The sequence below is a fragment of the Dryobates pubescens genome, chromosome 1 (assembly GCF_014839835.1).
Source record: "Dryobates pubescens isolate bDryPub1 chromosome 1, bDryPub1.pri, whole genome shotgun sequence".
Lineage (NCBI taxonomy): Eukaryota > Metazoa > Chordata > Aves > Piciformes > Picidae > Dryobates > Dryobates pubescens.
In genome coordinates, this window is record NC_071612.1 from 36082555 (window position 1) to 36102750 (window position 20196).

The 20196-nt window shown below is 45.8% G+C and overlaps 1 protein-coding gene across 1 annotated transcript; it reads right to left on the minus strand.

Annotated features, from left to right (window-relative positions):
• Positions 1-1145: 1145 nt before the first annotated feature.
• On the minus strand, positions 1146-19696 carry NSUN7 (NOP2/Sun RNA methyltransferase family member 7). Its single transcript, XM_054173628.1, has 13 exons — positions 19384-19696; positions 18029-18087; positions 17149-17279; positions 14753-14905; positions 12398-12581; positions 9835-10045; positions 8816-8959; positions 8003-8104; positions 6615-6729; positions 5197-5314; positions 4237-4331; positions 3650-4125; positions 1146-2516 (listed from the first exon to the last, which is right to left on the minus strand). Exons 1-12 carry the CDS (start codon positions 19694-19696, stop codon positions 3684-3686), a joined length of 2067 nt encoding a protein of 688 aa, XP_054029603.1. The 3' UTR covers positions 1146-2516; positions 3650-3683.
• Between the last annotated feature and the right edge of the window lie 500 nt (positions 19697-20196).

Sequence of the window (20196 nt, forward strand, 5' to 3'; positions counted from 1 at the left end):
GAGCCACATCCTACACATGGAGATGGCAGCTCCCATGTTTGTTTAGTTTCTAGTACTGATCCCAGTGATGCCTGCTAGAAGCAGTATGAAAACTCACTTGCTATGATGACTGCTGTCAAGGTGTGGTGGCTGATGATGTGCCTTCAGGTAGGATCCTGAAGTCAGGAGATCAAAGTTCCCTTACTCATCACTGTGCTAGAGATCCTATTTTAAATTGCAGAAAATATTTGACAGTGTCTTTTTACAGTCCCGGGATGTGGGATTTGCAACCATTCTCTGCAACAGTGCATTTTAGAAGAGGAGCATTTAATTCAGTTGCACCTGCACAGGGCTGCTTCTCCCCAGGAGAGATCTGGACTCTCTTTAAGCCAACACTTAGCAAACAGCGGTGTAAAAGTTCTTCTGCGTGGGTGTTGTTGAGGCTGTCAACATCTAGCGAGCTTTCAGTAGCACAGCAAGGGCTGAGGAGGAGAGAGAGAAGTATTTGCAAAGCTGTAGGTCACTTTGCCAGTATCTGTTTTAAGAGTCTTGTGTCTGTCAACAAAACCTTGTTGGTTTTGCAAATATTTAAGTAGTGTGCTTAATGGTCTGACTGTATGTGGCCTTCCCGCTTCAGTAGAGCTCCTTATTACCCAAAAGGTGAGCCATACACCCAGGTGTTTGCAGAACCAGAGCCTCATCCTGCAGCAGCTTTTGTTCAACAATGTCTCAAGACATTCTTCTTACACCATGGCCAAAAAGAGTCTGTATGGAGTGCGTGTGTGTGTGTGTCTGAGCAGCTGCCCCTGGTTTAGTTGACGTTAGAGCCACCCTCCTGTGACCTATGCATTCTTTTGGGTAATACCTAGTTGGTTCTGTAGGCAGGCAGCCGTGTTCACTATGCCTTGTGTGTCTGATGCCATATTCTAACTTAACCCTGTTAAATACAGCTTAAAATATTTTTATTTTATTTATTCTATTTTTACTGGAACCTCCTCTCCATGAGCGATTACGTTGGTGTATTTGTCTGTACTCGGATGTGCTCCTGGAACATTCTCCACTCTGTATACTATAGGTTGCCTAAGAAAGGGCAGGCTTTGTAATTATTTGTAGTCACATTTTTATTGAAGTCTGTAGAAAAAAAAAGAAAGAAAGAAAAAAAAAAAAAAAACCAAAACCAAACCATGTAAAGCAAAGCTAATTTCTTATTTTCTTTTTTTCCCCCCCAATGCATTTAGGTAGTTAAGAGGTAAGTATCACACATCAGCCACCTCCCTCATCAACAACCCTCCCTTGCAGAAGCAAGGAGATTTTATAGTCACAGTCAAGGACTGAGAGATAAAAACCTTTCTTTTGAAATCTGCAGTGCTGGCTGTAGGTTTGATTGAAGCCATTTACTCTTTCATTTGAAGGGGAGCCAAGGGGGATGTGGGAGAGATAAAAGGGCCACCTGCAGGGTGGTTAAAGAGGAGTAACAAAAACGGCATGGAAAGGCAGAAAAGCCACCCTCAGAAAAATGTGTCACCTGTTTTGTGTGCACTCACCTGTGCCTATGGAAACAACAGGCCCCTTCCCGACGGAAACCATGGAGTATCTCATAGCTTACGCCAGTTCTGCCCCACTGGGACTTCTACATCTCTTTTAATTTCTTCAAGCACTTCAGAGATCATTTAACCAGGGGTCTAAAATGATTAATAAATCACCCACAGAAAATAGAACTTTCTCATTTCAACTGTCAGTAGGGGCTCAGCCCTTCAGCAGTACCACAAACCCCCTCACTCCTCCTTGGGCAGGTCCATGAATACCTTGTGCTGTACAGTCAGCCAAAGCAGGTCTGAGTTATCCCAACAGCAGTGAGAAAGAAGGGAACACACGCACCCCCAGCCTTTGTTAGCAGAGTTCAGTCGTACCCAAAGCAGCTGACTGACACCCGCAGGAAGAGTCTTCCCTGCTGTTGACCACTTCTCCACATTTAAATGTAATCTGTTCTGAGAATAAATTTAGCTGCATAAAATGCTTGTCTCAATTGTTACTGGTCCATCAAAGGGGGAAATCACTTCTTTTGTGCCACATTGTGGTTGAGGGGAGGGAAAAGCACACCGGTGGTTCAGAGGCAGCAGCAGGACAGCGGACACTTTTTGTACCTGGAGAGCTGAATCACCAGGGTCTGGTTTAAAATCACCAATACCTAATGGGATTTCAGCAAATGAGTGACCAAAGCACAGCTTTACTGTCAAAAGTTACTGAGTGTTCAACGGAGCATGCAGGCTTTCTCTACCTACAAGCAAGCCCAAGTCAGTCCCAGAGGTTGCCACCAGGAGATGTTCCTGCTTGCAAAGTGAGCTGCTGACCTGCAGAACCAACTTCTTCACCACCAGCTCTGGTATTTTGGTAGGACATCCAGATTCTCACGGGTTCAGCCTCCAAAGCCTTTCAAAGGTGCAAACTCCTGAAGGTAAGATGAGGCCAATTATGGGACAGCATGAGGCGTAGTGTGCATGTATCCCAGACGTTCTGGCATCAGACACAGCTCTGTTCTACAAGGAATTTTAATTGTATTTAATAACTAATTGCAGTTCATTCTATTATTAGATTTAGATTTTTTTAAATGGTTCTCTAACTGCAGAATCTTTATTTTAAGCCTTTAACAACCATAGTGAGAACCCCTCAGAATCTCCTACTCTTAACGTGTAGCCACCTCTCCTGCTCCAAGATGGATTTGGAATGAAATGGAGAATTTTTTTCCATCAGTTCTGTCCATTGCATGTGCACAGGTGTACAACTCTGTTCAGAAAGAAAGGCAGAGCTTTCCTCTCTATTGAAGCAGGTAAGGAGCATGTGTTGCTCACAGGGATGTGCAGCAGGTGGGTGATGCTCTGGAGGGGGACAGCTGGCTTAGCTTAAAATGCTAAGAGAGAGCAATTGTCACTGATCCAGGGAGGCAACCATATTTGATGAACGAGAGCAAACTGTCCACACTGCTGGCATAGTGTCAGCATCATCCTTTCTTCTATGGGTGGTGCACTCTCACTTTACAAAAAAATGAAACTGAAATGGAGTATTACAGTATCACAGTATCACAGTATAACTAAGGTTGGACAGCTCTCTGCAGGTTGTGAGGTGGGGAGGGAGAAATGTGTGCTTTAACTTCTCCCTTGGCAGTGAAAAGCAAGAAGCTGCTGGGTTTTGACCTCACTCTCCCTCAGAAGTGTCAGCCCTCTGCAGCTGAGCTGAATTCACTTTACAAACTGCCATCTAACATGGGTATTCCTGTGCAAATAGCTCATCAGCTCTCTCTTTCCCACAGCAAGATGATCCTGCATCAGAAGCACAGAATCACAGAATGCTGGGCGTTGGAAGGCACCTCTGGAGATCAAGTCCAACCCCCCTGCCAAAACAGGATCACCTAGGGCAGGTCACACAGGAACACATCCAGGCAGGTTTTGAAAGTCTCCAGAGAAGGAGACTCCCTAGCCCCTCTGGGCAGCCTGTCCCAGTGAACCAGCACCCTTAAACTACAGAAGTTCCTCATGTTTAGATGGAACTCCTTATGTTCAAGCTTGTGCCCACTGCCCCTTGTCCTGTCACTGGGCACCACTGAAAAAAGACTTGTCCCATCCTGCCTAAGCATCATCTCGGTGTATCGATTAGTAACTAGAGGAGGTTTTACCTGTGCACAAAGGCAAGGCAGAAATGGAAGAGCCTCACTGCCAGGGCCGAGGATGGCTTGCCACAGCTGGTCTGACCACTTTAGACAGACGCTGTGCAAGTGTTGCACCACTGGAGCCTTTTGCTGCAGCCCAGCAACGCAAGCGCTGCTGAATCCTCGTCCTGGCTTTGTTTCGGGGCAGAGCTGCAGGTGGTGTTATCACCAGAGGCAAAGCGATGTCCACAGGCTTCAGCACAAGCCTCTTGCGCTCCGCCCGCGCCTTCCGGACGGGTGCCTGCTTCTTGCCTGCCTTGCCCGCGGCTGGCACACCACCTGTGGCTGAGGTGGGCTGGATAGGTTTCTTCACCTGAGCACTGCTCTCTCTTGGGTTCACCACCTTCTCTTCTGCTTTACTGACTGCTTTAGAGACAGATGCCTCAGCCTTTGCTTCCAGGACAGTTTTCTGGTGAAGCTGGGTGATCTTCGGCTCTGCTCCACTGGTGGTAACCTTCCATCTGCTCTGTGGTCCTTTCTGTGGTCCTTTCTGTGGTCCTCTCTGTGGTCCTTTCTGTGTTTCTTTCTGTGTTCCTTTCTGTGTTCCTTTCTGCTTCTTCTCTCTCTGTGGTTTGGCCACACAACCATCTAGCAGCCCTTTTGCTGCAGCACGAGCCAAAATGTCAGACAAGCTTTCAGAAGACTCTTTCTAAACATTTCAGAGAAAACCACGGTGAATCAGAGCTGCAAATTCAACACCTTCACCCCAGACCCCTCAGAATTTGCTCCACAAGAAAACCAAGGCAAGAGATAACTTGAAAAGCTTTTTCTGCGTCATTCTCTTCATTCTAGCTTCCCCCCAAGCCTCCTTCAAGCGTTGTAATTGCAGTGTGACAGGAAGTGCTACAAATAACCATGTAAGATCTCAGAGCTTTAATTTTCAATTACATTCTAATTAGCTCCCCCTCTTCCTAGTGAAAGAAGTCCTACTTTTCTCAGACACAGGAGGACAACGCTGATGCTCAGAAATGCAAACTAGCCCTTTAAGGCCTTTCCTCAGGTATCCTGCCATGACCTTTCCATTTACTCAGCAAAAGCCCCCTGCCTTTAAAGCCAGGTTTGCTTATGACTTAAGTTTTGGAAAGAAACATTAATCCCTGTTTTACTCAGATCCTAATGAAGTATTAATCCCTACAGGTGAGAGTGTCTGGAAAACCTTGGTGACAGAGAGAGAACAAATGACTTTACTGAACACCATTTATCCTGAGTCCAGACACGCTGTGGGTTTCATGCCAAGGTGTCACAGCAACAGTTTTTCCTCGAGATGCTCTTAGTACTGACTTAAATCAAGAGACTGCTCTGATCAGTAACAGCTCCAGAATAAAAGGGCACAGGCTGGAAAGTTGTGGTTGGGATACAACTCCAGAAGTGGCACATTTCAACTGCTTGCCTGTTCTTTGTTCCTAAGAACATCCAGGATTTCTCTTGTCATAATGTTCCATTTCCTATCATCTTCTGTGGAAAATGGCAACATTCCTTTCCCATCAAATGGGTTTAAATGGTGCTTTGCTTACCTCTATTGCTAGAACAGCTAAAAAACAGCCACTGGAAACATCTGATGGCTCCAGTTTGAAAAAGGTTTCAGTAGAAGCCTCCGCATCAGAGCAAGGAGAAAAAACAGGAGGAATAAGCCTGCAAAAACAGAAGTTACCAGAAAATATCATTTAGGGATCTAAAAGGAACTAGACAAAGATGTATCAAATTATGTCTTTCAATGACATTCTTCTACAACCTTATCTTTTTGTTAAACTCCCACTTCAAGAAAGACTTGAGGAGTCATCTTTCTAGAATTGATCTTTCCTAATAATTCCCATTTATTTCTTTCCAATAATTAGGTATATTAACCACCAGATAATTATATATGAGCATAATTAACAGCCATGTTCTTTTGTAACGCAAGATGGTGTCCCCCAGGGATCAGTGCTGGGCCCCATCCTCTGTAATATCTTCATTGATGATCTGAATGAGGGGATTGAGTCAGTCATCAGCAAATTTGCAGATGACACCAAGTTGGGAGAAGGTGTTGATCTGTTAGAGGGCAGAAGGCCTCTGCAGAGGGACCTTGACCGACTGGACAGATGGGCAGAGTGCAACAGGATGGCATTTAACAAGTCCAAGTGCCGGGTGCTGCACTTTGGCCATGGCAACCCCATGCAGAGCTACGGGCTGGGGTCGGAGTGGCTGGAGAGCTGCCAAACAGAGAGGGACCTGGGGGTACTGATTGACAGCCGCCTAAACATGAGCCAGCAGTGTGCCCAGGTGGCCAAGAAGGCCAACGGCATCCTGGCCTGCATTAGGAATAGTGTGGCCAGCAGGAGCAGGGAAGTCATTGTGCCCCTGTACTCTGCATTGGTTAGGCCACACCTTGAGTCCTGTGTCCAGTTCTGGGCCCCTCAGTTTAAGAAGGACATCGAGACACTTGAACGTGTCCAGAGAAGGGCAACAAGGCTGGGGAGAGGCCTCGAGCACAAGCCCTACAAGGAAAGGCTGAGGGAGCTGGGGTTGCTTAGCCTGGAGAAGAGAAGGCTCAGGGGAGACCTCATTGCTCTCTACAGCTACCTGAAGGGTGGTTGTAGCCAGGAGGAAGTTGGTCTCTTCTCCCAGGCAACCAGCACCAGAACAAGAGGACACAGTCTCAAGCTGCACCAGGGGAGGTTTAGGTGAGGAGAAAGTTCTTCACTGAGAGTGGTCAGCCATTGGAATGTGCTGCCCAGGGAGGTGGTGGAGTCACCATCCCTGGAGGTGTTCAAAAGGAGATTGGACGTGGCACTTAGTGCCATGAGGTCTGTGGTGACAGGTTGGACTTGATGATCTTTGAGGTCTCTTCCAACCTTGGTGATACTGTGATACAAAGATCAGTCCAGGATAAGATACCTGCTAAGACTTAAAGTTACCCTGAACTTTTCCACAGACAAAACTTCTTATTTCATACCTGTATGTCTGTATTTTCCTTCCTTCCACTGCAGATTCCAGTGCCTTTTTCACCACTAGTTCATTTTCTTCTGGGTAAACCGAGCAAGTACAGTAAACAACAGCTTGTACTTTAACTGCAAAGCAAGCACAGGCAACTTTCATACTGTTCCAATTCTCCATACACGCTGTGCTTCAGTAAGGACCAAATCCCACATACAAATTATGCCTGGATGTCATTTTTAGCAATAAATGTGTCCTCCTCTCACCTATTAATATTCACAGAATTGTTTTGGTTGAAAAAGACCTTTAAGGCCATCTAGTCCAACCCTTCTCTACCTCTACCCAGTCTGTTGCTAAACTATGTCCTTCAGCCCCGTATATCTGCATCTCCTAAACACCTCCAGGTATAGTGACTCCACCACCTCCCTGGGCAACCTGTTCCAATGCCTGACCACTGTCTTTCAGTAGGAAGTTCTCCCTACTAAAACTCCCCTGGCATAACTTCTGGCTATTTGGGGTTGCTTAGTCTGGAGCAGAGGAGACTCAGCGGTGACCTTATTGCTCTCTACAACTACCTGAAGGGGGGTTGTAGTCAGGCAGAGGTTGGTCTCTTCTCCCATGCAACCAGTACCAGAACAAGAGGACACAGTCTCAGGCTGCGTCAGGGGAGGTTTAGGCTGGAGGTTAGGAGGAAGTTTTACACAGAGAGAGTGATTGCCCACTGGAATGGGCTGCCTGAGGAGGTGGTGGGGTCGCCGACGCTGGGGGTGTTCAGGGCGAGGCTTGACAGGATGCTTGGTTGTATGGTTTAGTTGATTGGGTGGTGTCGGATGATAGGTTGGACATGATGATCTCGAAGGTCTCTTCCAACCTGGTTAATTCTATTCTATTCTATTCTATTCTATTCTATTCTATTCTATTCTATTTCCTCTCACCTATCACTTGATACTTGGGAGAAGAGACCAACACCCACCTTACTACACCCTACTGTCAGATAGTTGTAGTGAACAATAAGATCTTCTCTTAGCCTTCTCTTCTCCAGACTGAGCAACCTCAGTTCCCTCAGCCCCTCCCCATACGATGCCCTCCAAACCTCTCACCAGCCTCACTGCTGTTCTCAAGATACACTCCAGGACCTCGATGCCTTTTGTATCCTGTGGGGTCCAGAACTGAACACAGTACTCAAGCTGTGGCCTCACCAAGGCTGAGTACATGGGCACCATCACTTCCCTACTCCTACTGCTCACAGTTTCTGATCCAGGCCAGGATGCTTCCTGGCTGCTTTGGCCACCTGGGCAGACTGCTGCCTCCTGTTCAGCTGTCCATCCACCAGCACCCCAGATCCTTTCCCACAGGGCTGCTTTCCAGCCACTCTTCCCAAGCCCATTGTGTTGCTGACACACTTACACCGCAGCGCGTGCCTGAGCTCGTTCAGCTGCCCCTCAGCCAGGACACGCAGTCTGTCCTCAGACACTGATCCTCGGAAGATGTCTCTCAGCAATCCTGCATCTAAATGCAGGGAGTTGTACATTTATTAATGCAACTTGTATTACTGCCTTAAAATCCAGCTGTTTGCAGTGACCTGGGCATTAGCAGTGCAGAGGGAAGGGAGGTTTTATGAATCACAACCCTAAGTAATGCCTAATTCATTCTTCTGTCCCTCTTTACCTGTAATTAACTTCTGCCTCTTTTTCGTTTGTGTTTCATGACAACTGTACATTGAATAGACTTACAGCACCCACCCATAAAGGAAGGTAAAGGAGGGTAAATTGTATGCACTCACTGACATCTTGAAATAAAATTTCTACCTACAGCTTTTTACTTTAAAAGAAAGGCTGCACACACTCTGCTCCCCTCAATAACCCTCAAGCTTCATACCACCCACTTGAAGTTGTCATTACAAAACATTCTGAATGCTTCAGTGCCACCTAGAAAGTTTTCTCTTTGGGAATCGTAAGTAGGAAAATATGCTCTTGTTCACGTTCTGTGGCAAAATCACCTGTATACTTTATCAGCTCTCTTTTGTATTTCCACAGTAGCCTGCACATATATTGCACATGCAGAATGATGCAAGTTACTTCTATGCTTTACAGCTGTTGAGAATCTAAAAGGAAGTGTTTATGACAGACCATTTACTGAAGCAGATACAATGTCCAGACCACAATACCTGAATACTATCCCTACCAGAAAGCATGAGCTACCTGTTGTATCAGAAGTTACCTCCACATTCATTTAAAATAAAGTCTATTGGATTGCCAACACCCAGCCCAGAGCACTGTGGGAGCAGCAAAATGACTTTTGCCTTTTCAAGTCTCGGGTCTGTTGGTTCAATCTTAGTGAAGTCTTCATGCAGCAACTGAATATCTGGGGGGAAGAAAAGGAGGGGACACTCAGGAGTTCTACATGCAAGCAAACCTTCCTAATTTTAATGTGATAAGGGCAAAGATTCTGTGGGGCTACACAGACTTCCACAGAGCTAGAGCCTGCTAGAGCCTGGGTTGGACACAATGATCTTGAAGGTCTCTTCCAACCTGGTTTATTCTATGTATATTCTATGTATCCAGCTCCTGCAAAGTACAAAGTCTACCCCACTGATTTCAAACAGGTTGAAGGGCTAGATTGTAGCACCTTCCACTGGAAAATCTGCTCATGGGGTTCTGGAGCCTTGTTGGACTCTGTTCTGATTGTGTCCTCTGGATAAACCAGGGAAGTGCACGTGCTTTGGATTAACACCCTCAGAAACAGGTGAAAATCAAACTGAAAGCAACAGCCAAGACGCCAAATAAATAGAACCAAAAGTTGCCAACTAAACCAACCACTACACAGTAACTGCTTATATGGAAAACTTCACCCTGATGATTCAGGAGCCTGCACCCAGGATGGTTAATCTGCAACCTTTGATTAACTCACAGATGCATAGAACAGTTTGGGTTGGAAGGGACCTTAAAGATCATGTAGTTCCAACCCCTCTGCCACAGGCAGGGGCACCCTACACTAGACCAGGTTGCTCAAGGCCTCATCTAACCCATTGAAGGCCAGGTTGGATAAGGCCTTGAGCAATTTGATCTAGGGGACAACTTCCTTGTTAAGTGGAGTCATCATCAGTTCACCTTGGGCCAAAATATGTTGTTATTGTCCTCCCCAAACCCTTTGAATCCTGAAACACATATGTCACATTGATAGGTATCACAAATAGCTGCCTTGCATCACTTCACAAGTACACACTGTTGGTCACCTACTTTGACATCCCATGTGACTGAGTAAGTTCCTCAGTTCATCTGCTTTTGCTGACGATTCTACACCACAGACAAAAATCCTGGATGTGCTCTGAGCTGTCAGTGCTGAGAGATGAGCAATGGTGAGATGGGAACCCACGTGAGCCACTACGACATCATCTTCTGTCCCCAGCTGTGCCTGCACAGAGTGCACAGCAAGGCTGCGAGACTTGTCCTGGAAATAATGACACAATAACCAACTCATTTGGAACCTCTGAGTGCCAACCTATTCCTTTCCCAATTATTTCATTGTTTTCAGGACCAACTAGAAAGAGAGGAGGAGAAAACCTAAACCAAGATAGCTGCTAACATGGAATTAAATGAAGGACAAACCTAAGCATCTTATTAAACTCGCTAGATAGAAACAATTCTAAATTAAACTGGGTAAATAACTCTCAATTACATTCACTACATTTAAATACTTCTCAACTAAACTCACTAAATCAATTTTAAATTAAACTCACTGAATTAAGTGTGCATGATCCCTTCAGGAGGAACTCTTAATGACAGCCAGTTCCAGAAAGAAAACACAGCCCACAAAATGCAAAACTCATCCTCAGAGACAGCTTGACAGCGAAAGGCAGAATTATTCACACAGCTCTTGAAGGTAAGTACTAGCAAAATGAAGCCCTTCTGCATCAAAGGATTTTGCTGAAATTTAAACACTGAGGCAGGTTGGACTGAAGAAAGCACATATACAGGAGTAAATGATCTCATATTAGAGATGCATGCATCAAGAATAGTGTGGCCAGCAGAAGCAGGGAAGTCATTGTGCCCCTGTACTCAGCACTGCTTAGGCCACACCTTGAGTACTGTGCCCAGTTCTGGGCCCCTCAATTTAAGAAGGACATTGAGACACTTGAACGTGTCCAGAGAAGGGCAAAGAGGCTGGGGAGAGGCCTTGAGAACATGCCCTGTGAGGAGAGGCTGAGGGAGCTGGGGTTGTTTAGCCTGGAGAAGAGGAGGCTCAGGGGAGACCTTCTTGCTCTCTACAACTACCTGAAGGGAGGTTGTAGCCAGGTGAGGGTTGGTCTCTTCTCCCAGGCAATCAAGCACCAGAACAAGAGGACACAATCTCAAGCTGTGCCAGGGGAGGTTTAGGCTGGAGGTGAGGAGAAAGTTCTTCAGAGAGAGAGTTGTTAGCCATTGGAATGTGCTGCCCAGGGAGGTGGTGGAGTCACCGTCCCTGGAGGTGTTCAAGAGGGGATTGGACGTGGCACTTGGTGCCATGGTCTACTAGTCATGAGGTGGTGACAGGGTGACAGGTTGGACAGTTCACATTAACTTCTCTGTGCTTGAGTACTACCCTACCCCACTACACACGGATAGAATTTTTGAGGGTTCTATTCTCTAGCTTTGAATGTTCTTAAGTAGTAATGCTCAGAATCTGCTCTGGTGACCTAAGGATCTGTGATGTACACATCTTTTCTGTGTGGCTCCTATTCAAAACAGGCACACCCAAATGAGATACTTGGAATTGCTTTGTGCCTGGTTAATAAATTTTTAATTACTTAGTTATCAATTTGCAGGCTAAAATTTCAGGAAATGCTGAACACAAAATGAAAAAAAGCCCTTTGAAATGTTTCTTCTGAGTGTCATCAGACACTCTGGATCCTTTGTAGTTGTGTCTTGTTGCAGGGTTAGCCCAAAACCACTGCTCTGCAACAAGAACCTCCAACCAGTCTTGCCTGGGGAGGCTAATGATGGGGAAAGACCAGTGGGGTTTATGGAGATTTAGGAAATTTAGAATAGCATAGAATAGAACACAATACAATACAATTAACCAGGTTGAAAAAGACCTATCATCCAACACCATCTAATCAACTAAACCATGGCACCAAGCACCCCATGCAGTCTCTTCCTATAACACCTCCAGTGACGGTGACTCCACCACCTCCCTGGGCAGCACATTCTCTCTTTCTGTGAAGAACTTCTTCCTAACATCCAGCCTAAACCTCCCCTGTTGCAGCTTGAGACTGTGTCCTCTTGTTCTGGTGCTGGTTGCCTGGGAGAAGAGACCAACCCCCACCTGGCTACAACCTCCCTTCAGGGAGTTGTAGACAGCACTACACACAATACAGACCATCATCATCATTCTGTCACACATACACAACTGAGGAGGAACAGATGTCATGTTACCAGCACATCATTATCTCCTGCCTGGGGTAATGCATGTAGAGTCACATAGAAACTTCCCTCCTATCTTCAGAAGCGAGACAGACTCTTTGACCACATTTCATGTTTCTTTCAACAGTTTTATGATCAGATCTATTCAAACATCCTGCTAATTTAAGTGCAGCAATCAGTTCTAACCATTAACATTTATATGCTAAATTTACTAAGTCAATCAGTTTCTAACTTACCTGCTATTAAGTATGTCCAAAACCTTTTTGAGAGCTTGTTGCTGCCTGAGTGATTTAATTCCAGGACAGTCACACAATACATGACCTCATGCTCATGTGTTGGAGCATTAAAGCATTATTTTCGTTTGCAGAACTTCCTATTTAAGGGTGAGACATCAACTCACCTGCAGCAGGAGTTTGCAATCTGCATAAAGGTCTGAATTCAGCAGCTTTTCTTTAAGAGAGGAAGGGAAAAACAATACATCATGGCAATGCTGGTCCACACAGTAAGTGTCATGGTCCAAGTCTGCCACAGATTGAACTCTTGTGAATCCCTCATCCTTCAGATCTCTGAAAGCATCTTGAAGGCTGTTAACAGACAACTCTGACCATTAAATCTGCAAGTTACTAAAGCAATGTAGTTTGCATTTTATTATATGGATTTCTGCCCTTTAGCTTAGTGTGTGTGTATACACATATGTATATAGAGAAAAAAAAATGCAATATTCCATATACAGGAGAGGGAAAATCACTCTAATTTTGGTGTAGATTCTAGTCTAAAATGATAGTTCTGCTAAAATCACTTAAGAAAGAGGTGTGTGTTTCTAGAGAGTTTCTCAAGTCATCAAAACAGAGATGTCAGCACCCTTAGTGGACACTGTAGCAAGCTTACTGCTGGATGAGTTAAGTTCTTTCAATTCCTTCCCATTTCACCCAGCTCACCAACAAATTTAATGGCTGATAACTGAAACAATCCTTCTGTGAGTGTAATGGAGGGATAAATAGAATAGAATAAACCAGGTTGGAAGAGACCTTCAAGATCATCGTGTCCAACCTATCTATTCTATCATCCAACACCATCTAATCAACTAAACCATGCAACCAAGCACCCCATCAAGTCTCCTCCTGAACACCTCCAGTGATGGTGACTCCACCACCTCCTCGGGCAGCCCATTCCAAGGGGCAATCACTCTCTCTGTGTAAAACTTCCTCCTAACCTCCAGCCTAAACCTCCCCTGGCACAGCCTGGGACTGTGTCCTCTAAATGCTGAGGTTTGCAATTCAAATGCAATGGATTTAAAGTGATATACACCAAGACCTCTCTGCTGAAATGCAAATCAAAGGCAGGATCAAACACAGCAGTTTTTAGCTCTGTCTTATTTAAAGGTTGCAAATTCACACCTGCTGTATCTTGAAGAGCCTGTAACCAAAGCCCAGAACATTGGTCCAAGACAAAACCACTGAAAGCATAATAAAATGGATTGCCTCTCTAACAAAAACAAAAGAAGTAACAGGTAAGCAGGTATGATTCACCAGTACAGAAGTGGGAACACCAGTGTTACATGCAGAGCAGCCCACTGAAGGTAAGGATTTTCAACAGTGTATTTTTATGTCAAGTTCACACTGTCCGTACAGAATAAATACTGCTATTAACTCCTGTATCTGCCTTAACACTGCCAACAGAGTGCCCACAGTGATTCACCCACTGTTAAAGAAGTTTTGTGGAATTTTTTGGTTGGAAAAGAGCTCCAAGATCATTGAGTCCAACCATTATCTAATTCTACCAAGTCTGGTGCTAAACCACATCCCTCAGCACCGTATCGCTGCAGCTTTTAAACACCTCCAGCGATGGGGATTCAACCACCTCCCTAGGCAGCCTGGTCAAGTGTTTGAGAACCCTTTCAGTCAAGAAGTGTCATCTAATATTGAACCTAAACCTCCCCTGGTGCAACTTGAGGCCAGTTCCTCTTGTCCTCTCACTTTTTACTAGGGAGAAGAGACCAATGCCCACCTCAGTCCAATATCCTTTCAGGGAGCTGGAGAGAGCAATGAGGTCTTCCCTCAGCCTTCTTTACTCCAGACTAAACCCCAGTTCCCTCAGACACTCCTCACCAGACCGTGTCTCCAGACCCTTTAGCCTCACTGCTCATCTCTGGACACACTCCATCATCTTAATGTTTTCCTGCAGTGAGGGTACCAAAACTGAGTTGAGGACTCAAGGTGTATTTTCACCAGTGCTGAGTACAGGAGGACAGTCATTTCCCAAGTCCAGCTGGTCACAGTGTTTCTCACCCAGGCCAGCCAGGATGATGTTGGCCACCTGGGCACACACTGGCTCGTCTTCAGCCAGCTGTGGATCAGCACCCCCGACTCTCTCTCTACTGGACAGCTTTCCAGCCACTCTGCCCCAAGCCTGTGCAGGACCTGGCACTTGGCCCATTTTCTCTATTTTTCATCACACAGTTTAATCACCCATCTCGGTTTTTTCTAACTTTACTTCCTCATTTACTTGGCAGAAGACACAGAGGCAGCAGCAAAGCTGCTTCACCACTTTGATACAGTTGATGACTACCATTACTGCAATATATAAAACCTACAAAGAAATATGACACAGTGCCACTGGTCTAAGCAGAATTCACTGCAGGAAACTTCAATTCCTAGTAACAATATAACCTGGAAATTCTAAACCAAGGGTGCAGTAAACCATACCACTTGATAAGTAAAAATGTCAGCACTAGCTGATATTTTAAAGACCTCACCTGATTTTCAATGTGTTTACCCAAACACATAAAGGTAAAGCAGAAGCCCTTTGTTGCTGCTTCTGAATGGCTTCTGGTAGAATGTGCTCAATTGAAAGAGCATCGTTTTTGATGCGACATCTTGCTAGAGCAGCTGCCAATTTGGTCCTGAAACTACAAAAGCATAGGCACAAATTTAGCAAGTTTGGCAGCATCTATTAACATGCAACATTCTGTCTCAGTGTTGTCTTACCCAGAAGCCAAAGCCAAACACCAGCCTCGTACTGCAGGGAGTTAGAGGACATTTTTTACCCCACACAAGGGTAGAATCATAGACTCAATAAAGTTGGAAAAGACCTCAAATATCATCAAGTCCAACCTGTCACCCAACACCTCATGACTAAATAAACCATGTCTTCAAGTGCCAAGTCCAGTCCCCTCTTGAACACCTCCAGGGATGGTGACTCCACCACCTCCCTGGGCAGCACATTCCAACGGCTAACAACTCTCTCTCTGAAGAACTTTCTCCTCACCTCAAGCCTAAACTTCCCCTGGTGCAGCTTGAGACTGTGTCCTCTTGTTCTGGTGCTGGTTGCCTGGGAGAAGAGACCAACCCCTTCCTGGCTATAACCTCCCTTCAGGTAGTTGTAGAGAGCAAGAAGGTCTCCCCTGAGCCTCCTCTTCTCCAGGCTAAGCAACCCCAGCTCCCTCAGCCTCTCCTCATAGGGCTGTGCTCGAGGCTTCTCCCCAGCCTCGTTGCCCTTCTCTGGACACGTTCAAGTGTCTCAATGTCCTTCTTAAATTGAGGGGCCCAGAACTGGACACAGGACTCAAGGTGTGGCCTAACCAATGCAGAGTACAGGGGCACAATGACTTCCCTGCTCCTGCTGGCCACACTATTCCTAATGCAGGCCAGGATGCCATTGGCCTTCTTGGCCACCTGGGCACACTGCTGGCTCATGTTTAGGTGGCTGTCAATCAGTACCCCCAGGTCCCTCTCTGTTTGGCAGCTCTCCAGCCACTCTGACCCCAGCCCGTAGCTCTGCATGGGGTTGCCACGGCCAAAGTGCAGCACCTGGCACTTGGACTTGTTAAATGTCATCCTGTTGGACTCCACCCATCTGTCCAGTCGGTCAAGGTCCCTCTGCAGAGCCCTTCTGCCCTCTAACTGATCATTACCTTCTCCCAACTTGGTGTCATCCACAAATTCACTGATGACTGACTCAACCCCCTCATCCAGATCATCAATAAGATAATATACAGGATGGGTCTCAGCACTGATCCCTGGGGGACGCCACTGGTGACTGGCCACCAGCTGGATGTGGCACCATTCACCACCATTCTCTGGGCTCAGTCCTCCAGCCAGTTCCTAACCCAGCACAGAGTGCTGCTGTCCAAGCCACAGGTAGATGTACTGCAGTTGAGATTGTTTCACTTAAATGCCACCAAGGGCTGGAATTATGACAGGTGACTCTCACATATGCCCATTTTCAAAGAAAACTTTATAAAAACAAATACACAAACAGATAATAAATAAATAAATAAGTAAATAACAGTGTTTTAGAACTGCAATCTGTGGAGTGCAATCATCAGATTTCATTTTTTTTGTATGTTTGGAAATATAAATATACATTTGGGGTGGAACACATCTGCTATGAAGATAGGCTGAGGGAGCTGGGGGTGTTCAGCCTGAAGAAGAGAAGACTCTGTGGTGACCTTAGAGCTACCTTCCCATACCAGAAGGGATCCCACAGAAGGCTGAGCAGACACTTTCCACAAGGGTCTCTAGCAATAGGACAAGGGGCAATGGTTTGAAGCTGAGGGAGAGTAGGTTTAGACTGATTTCAGTACAAGGGTGGTGAGACCCTGGAATAGGCTACCCAGGGAGGTTGTGGATGCTTCCCTGGAGGTGTTCAAGGCCAGGCTGGATGAGGCCTTGAGCAGCCAAGTCTAGTTAGCGGCTGAAGCAGGTCCAGAAAAGGGCAACAAAGCTGGTGAAGGGTCTGGAGAACAGGTCAGGTGAGAAGCAGCTGAAGGGGCTGTTTAGTCTGCAGAAAAGGAGGCTGAGGAGACCTTCTGGTTCTCTGCAACTCCCTGAAAGGAGGTTAGAGTGAGGTGGGTGTTGGTCTCTTCTCCCCAGTAACAAGTAACAGGATAAGGGGAAAAGGCCTCAAGCTGTGGTAGGGGAGGCTTGGATTGGATGTTAGGAAAGGTATCTTCACCAAAGGCACTGGGAGAGGCTCCCCAGGAAAGTGGTTGAGTCACCACCTCTGGAAGTATTTAAGACACAGAGGTGTGGTGCTTAGGGCCGTGGTTTAGTGATGGGCTTGGCAATGCTGGGTTAATGGTTGAAGCTGATAATCTTAAAGGTCTTTTCCAACCCAAACGATTGCAAAGGAAGTTCTCAGCACAAATACCTGTACAAATAATGCTCTACTTCCTGAACTTCTGCTACAGGTGCTTCTCCATTAAAACCCTTTCGTGGCTCAAACTTGCGGTCTTGTAGGTCATAAAGCATCACGACAAGCAAGCAGGTTAATTCATCCGGCTGCAATGGAAAAGCAACTGGACAGTGAGAGGGACACAAAGCATGCCTTACTTCTGAAAAATGATCTCCCAGTACTGTTTAACACCTCTGTCACCAACATGGATGGTGGGACTGAGGCACCCTCTGCAAGTTTGCCAGCCACACCAAGCAGCTGACACACTGGAGGGATGGGCTGCCACTCAGAGGGACCTTGACAGGCTTGAGAGGTGGGCCTGTGCATACCTCACCAAGGTCAACATGGCCAAGTGCAAGAAAGCACAGTGATAGAGTGACCTGGAGCCAGTACATTTTCCACTACAACTACAATATTAGTATACAATACAGTTTGCCCAGGGAATTAAACATGGGTTCAGTGTCTGATGGGTTCACAGGAGAAAGGAAGGGAACATGATTTTTCTTCCCTACTCACAAAGACACAACTGGGAAGGAAAGCAGATGGACATCATCACAGCTTAAGTACTACACTGCAGTAAGCATTGTAGTTCACTCTCCTATCTTCTTTCTTTGAAGGTTTTGATTCCCAGCAGTAAGATACAACAAGAATCTCACAAACAACCTATCTAATGCCTTGGAGATTTACACTTTAGACAGCTGTCTAAAAAGAACAGCAATATTTCAGTCTCAGGCTACCAGACAGTTCAAATCAACAGATGCTGTTCTGGAGACTGTTACAGAACTCTCAGAAAAGTTTCTCATTACATCAACTCAGAAAACTTAGGATTTACATCCTCACAAAAATGTTCACTTACTATTGATGGGCACGGGTAAACACAACTATCCAACAATATTTCTTCCAGAAGATCTTGATCTGCAAAAAAATATAGCACTGACGAGTCACACTGCAGAAGAAAAACCTCTAAATCACTAAAGTTTAAACAACATGAAAATTAAAGGTAATTCTACCACAAACTTCTTTACAGGAGAAGGGTAGAGTTTAAATGTTTGATTTCACAACATGCCAACAACATATATTTAAATATTTGAGGGATTCAAGTGGTAAACTGGGGCTTAATTAAAAAAATTCCAGGTCATAGAATCACAGAATGGTAGGGGCTGGAAAAGACCTCTGAAGATCACTGAGCCCAGCCCTCCTGTCAAAGCAGGGTCACCTGGGAACACATGCAGATGGGTTAAGAAAGTCTCTAGAGAAGGAGACTCCACAACCTCTCTGGACAGCCTGTTCCAGTGCTCCAGCACCCTTACAGTGAAGTTTTTCCTCATGTTGAGATGGAACTCCCTGTGTTCCAGTTTGTATCCACTGCCCCATGTCTTGTCACAGGACACCATGAAAAAGAGCCTGGCCCCTTCTTGACATTCACCCTTCAGATACTTATAAACATTAATAAGATCTCCTCTCTGTCTTCTCGTTAGGCCACACCTTGAGCCTGTGTCCAGTTCTGGGCCCCTCAGTTTAGGAAAGATGCTGAGTTGCTGGAATGTGTCCAGAGAAGGGCAACAAAGCTGGGGAGGGGTTTAGAGCACAAGCCCTATGAGGAGAGGCTGAGGGAGCTGGGGTTGCTTAGCCTGGAGAAGAGGTGGCTCAGGTCAGACCTTATTGCTCTCTACAACTACCTGAAGAGAGGTTGTAGCCAGGTGGGGGCTGGTCTCTTCTCCCAGGCAACCAGTGGCAGAACAAGAGGACACAGTCTGAAGCTGTGCCAGGGGAGGTTTAGGCTGGATGTTAGGAAGAAGTTCTTCCCAGAAAGAGTGATTGGCCATTGGAATGTGCTGCCCAGGGAGGTGGTGGAGTCACCATCCCTAGAGGTCTTTAGGAAGAGACTGCATGGGGTGCTTGGTGCCATAGTTTAGTTGATTGATAGTGTTGGATGATAGGTTGGACTCGATGATCTCAAAGGTCTTTTCCAATCTGTTTAATTCTATTCTATTCTATTCTATCCAAACTGAACAGCCTTAGGTCTCTCAGTCTTTCCTCCCAAGACAGATATTCCAGTCCCTTCATCATCCTCAAAGCCCTCTGTTGGATACACTCTAGTATATCCCTGTCTCTCTTGAACCAGGGACCTAGAACTAAACACCTTGATTTCCCCTTTTTTCTCTGCTACATCATTTCCTTTTGCAGTTTTTGGGAAAGCTGTGTACTTACATTTTAGAGCACTAAAAGCCAGTTCATAAGCTGCACGCTGGGAATGCTCATCCTGAAGAGTCACCATGGGAGACACTGAGTCACCACCGTACCGCACCAAGGCTCTATCCCTACGCTTTTCAGTATGAATGCCTTGAAAAATCTGAGCTGCACTGATGTACACTGAGTCGTGATAGCCATTCTTCTCAATCACAGTCATTCTTCTTCTTTCAACAGATCCTTTCTCATCTGAAATTCTCACTTCACTCAACTCTGAAGTATCATTTATAACATGCTCATGTAAAGACACCAAGTCACTTTTAGAATCTGGCATTTTTCCAGCTGCTGATTGTTCAAGTGCAAGTCACAATCCTGCTGCTCTGAAAAAAAAACCACAACAGTTTGTTGTTTCTTTCACTAGAATACATTTTTCTCTTCATTTTCTGGTTTTTAATGGGATTTGTTTTCTTATTTAGGCTCTAATCCTCCATCTGTGTCCAGAGAAGGACAAGGAAGACTGGTGAGAAGCCTCAAGCACAAGCCCTGTGAGGAGAGACTGAGGGAGCTGGGATTGTTTAGCCTGGAGAAGAGGAGGCTCTGGGGACACCTTATTGCTGACTACAACTACCTGAAGGGAGGTTGTAGCCAGGAGGGGATTGGTCTCTTCTCCTTGGCAATCAGCACCAGAACAAGAGGACACAGTCTCAAGCTGTGCCAGGGGAGGTTTAGGCTGGAGGTTGAGGAGAAAGTTCTTCACTGAGAGAGTTGTTAGGCATTGGAATGTGCTGCCCAGGGAGGTGGTGGAGTCACCGTCCCTGAAGGTGTTCAAGAGGG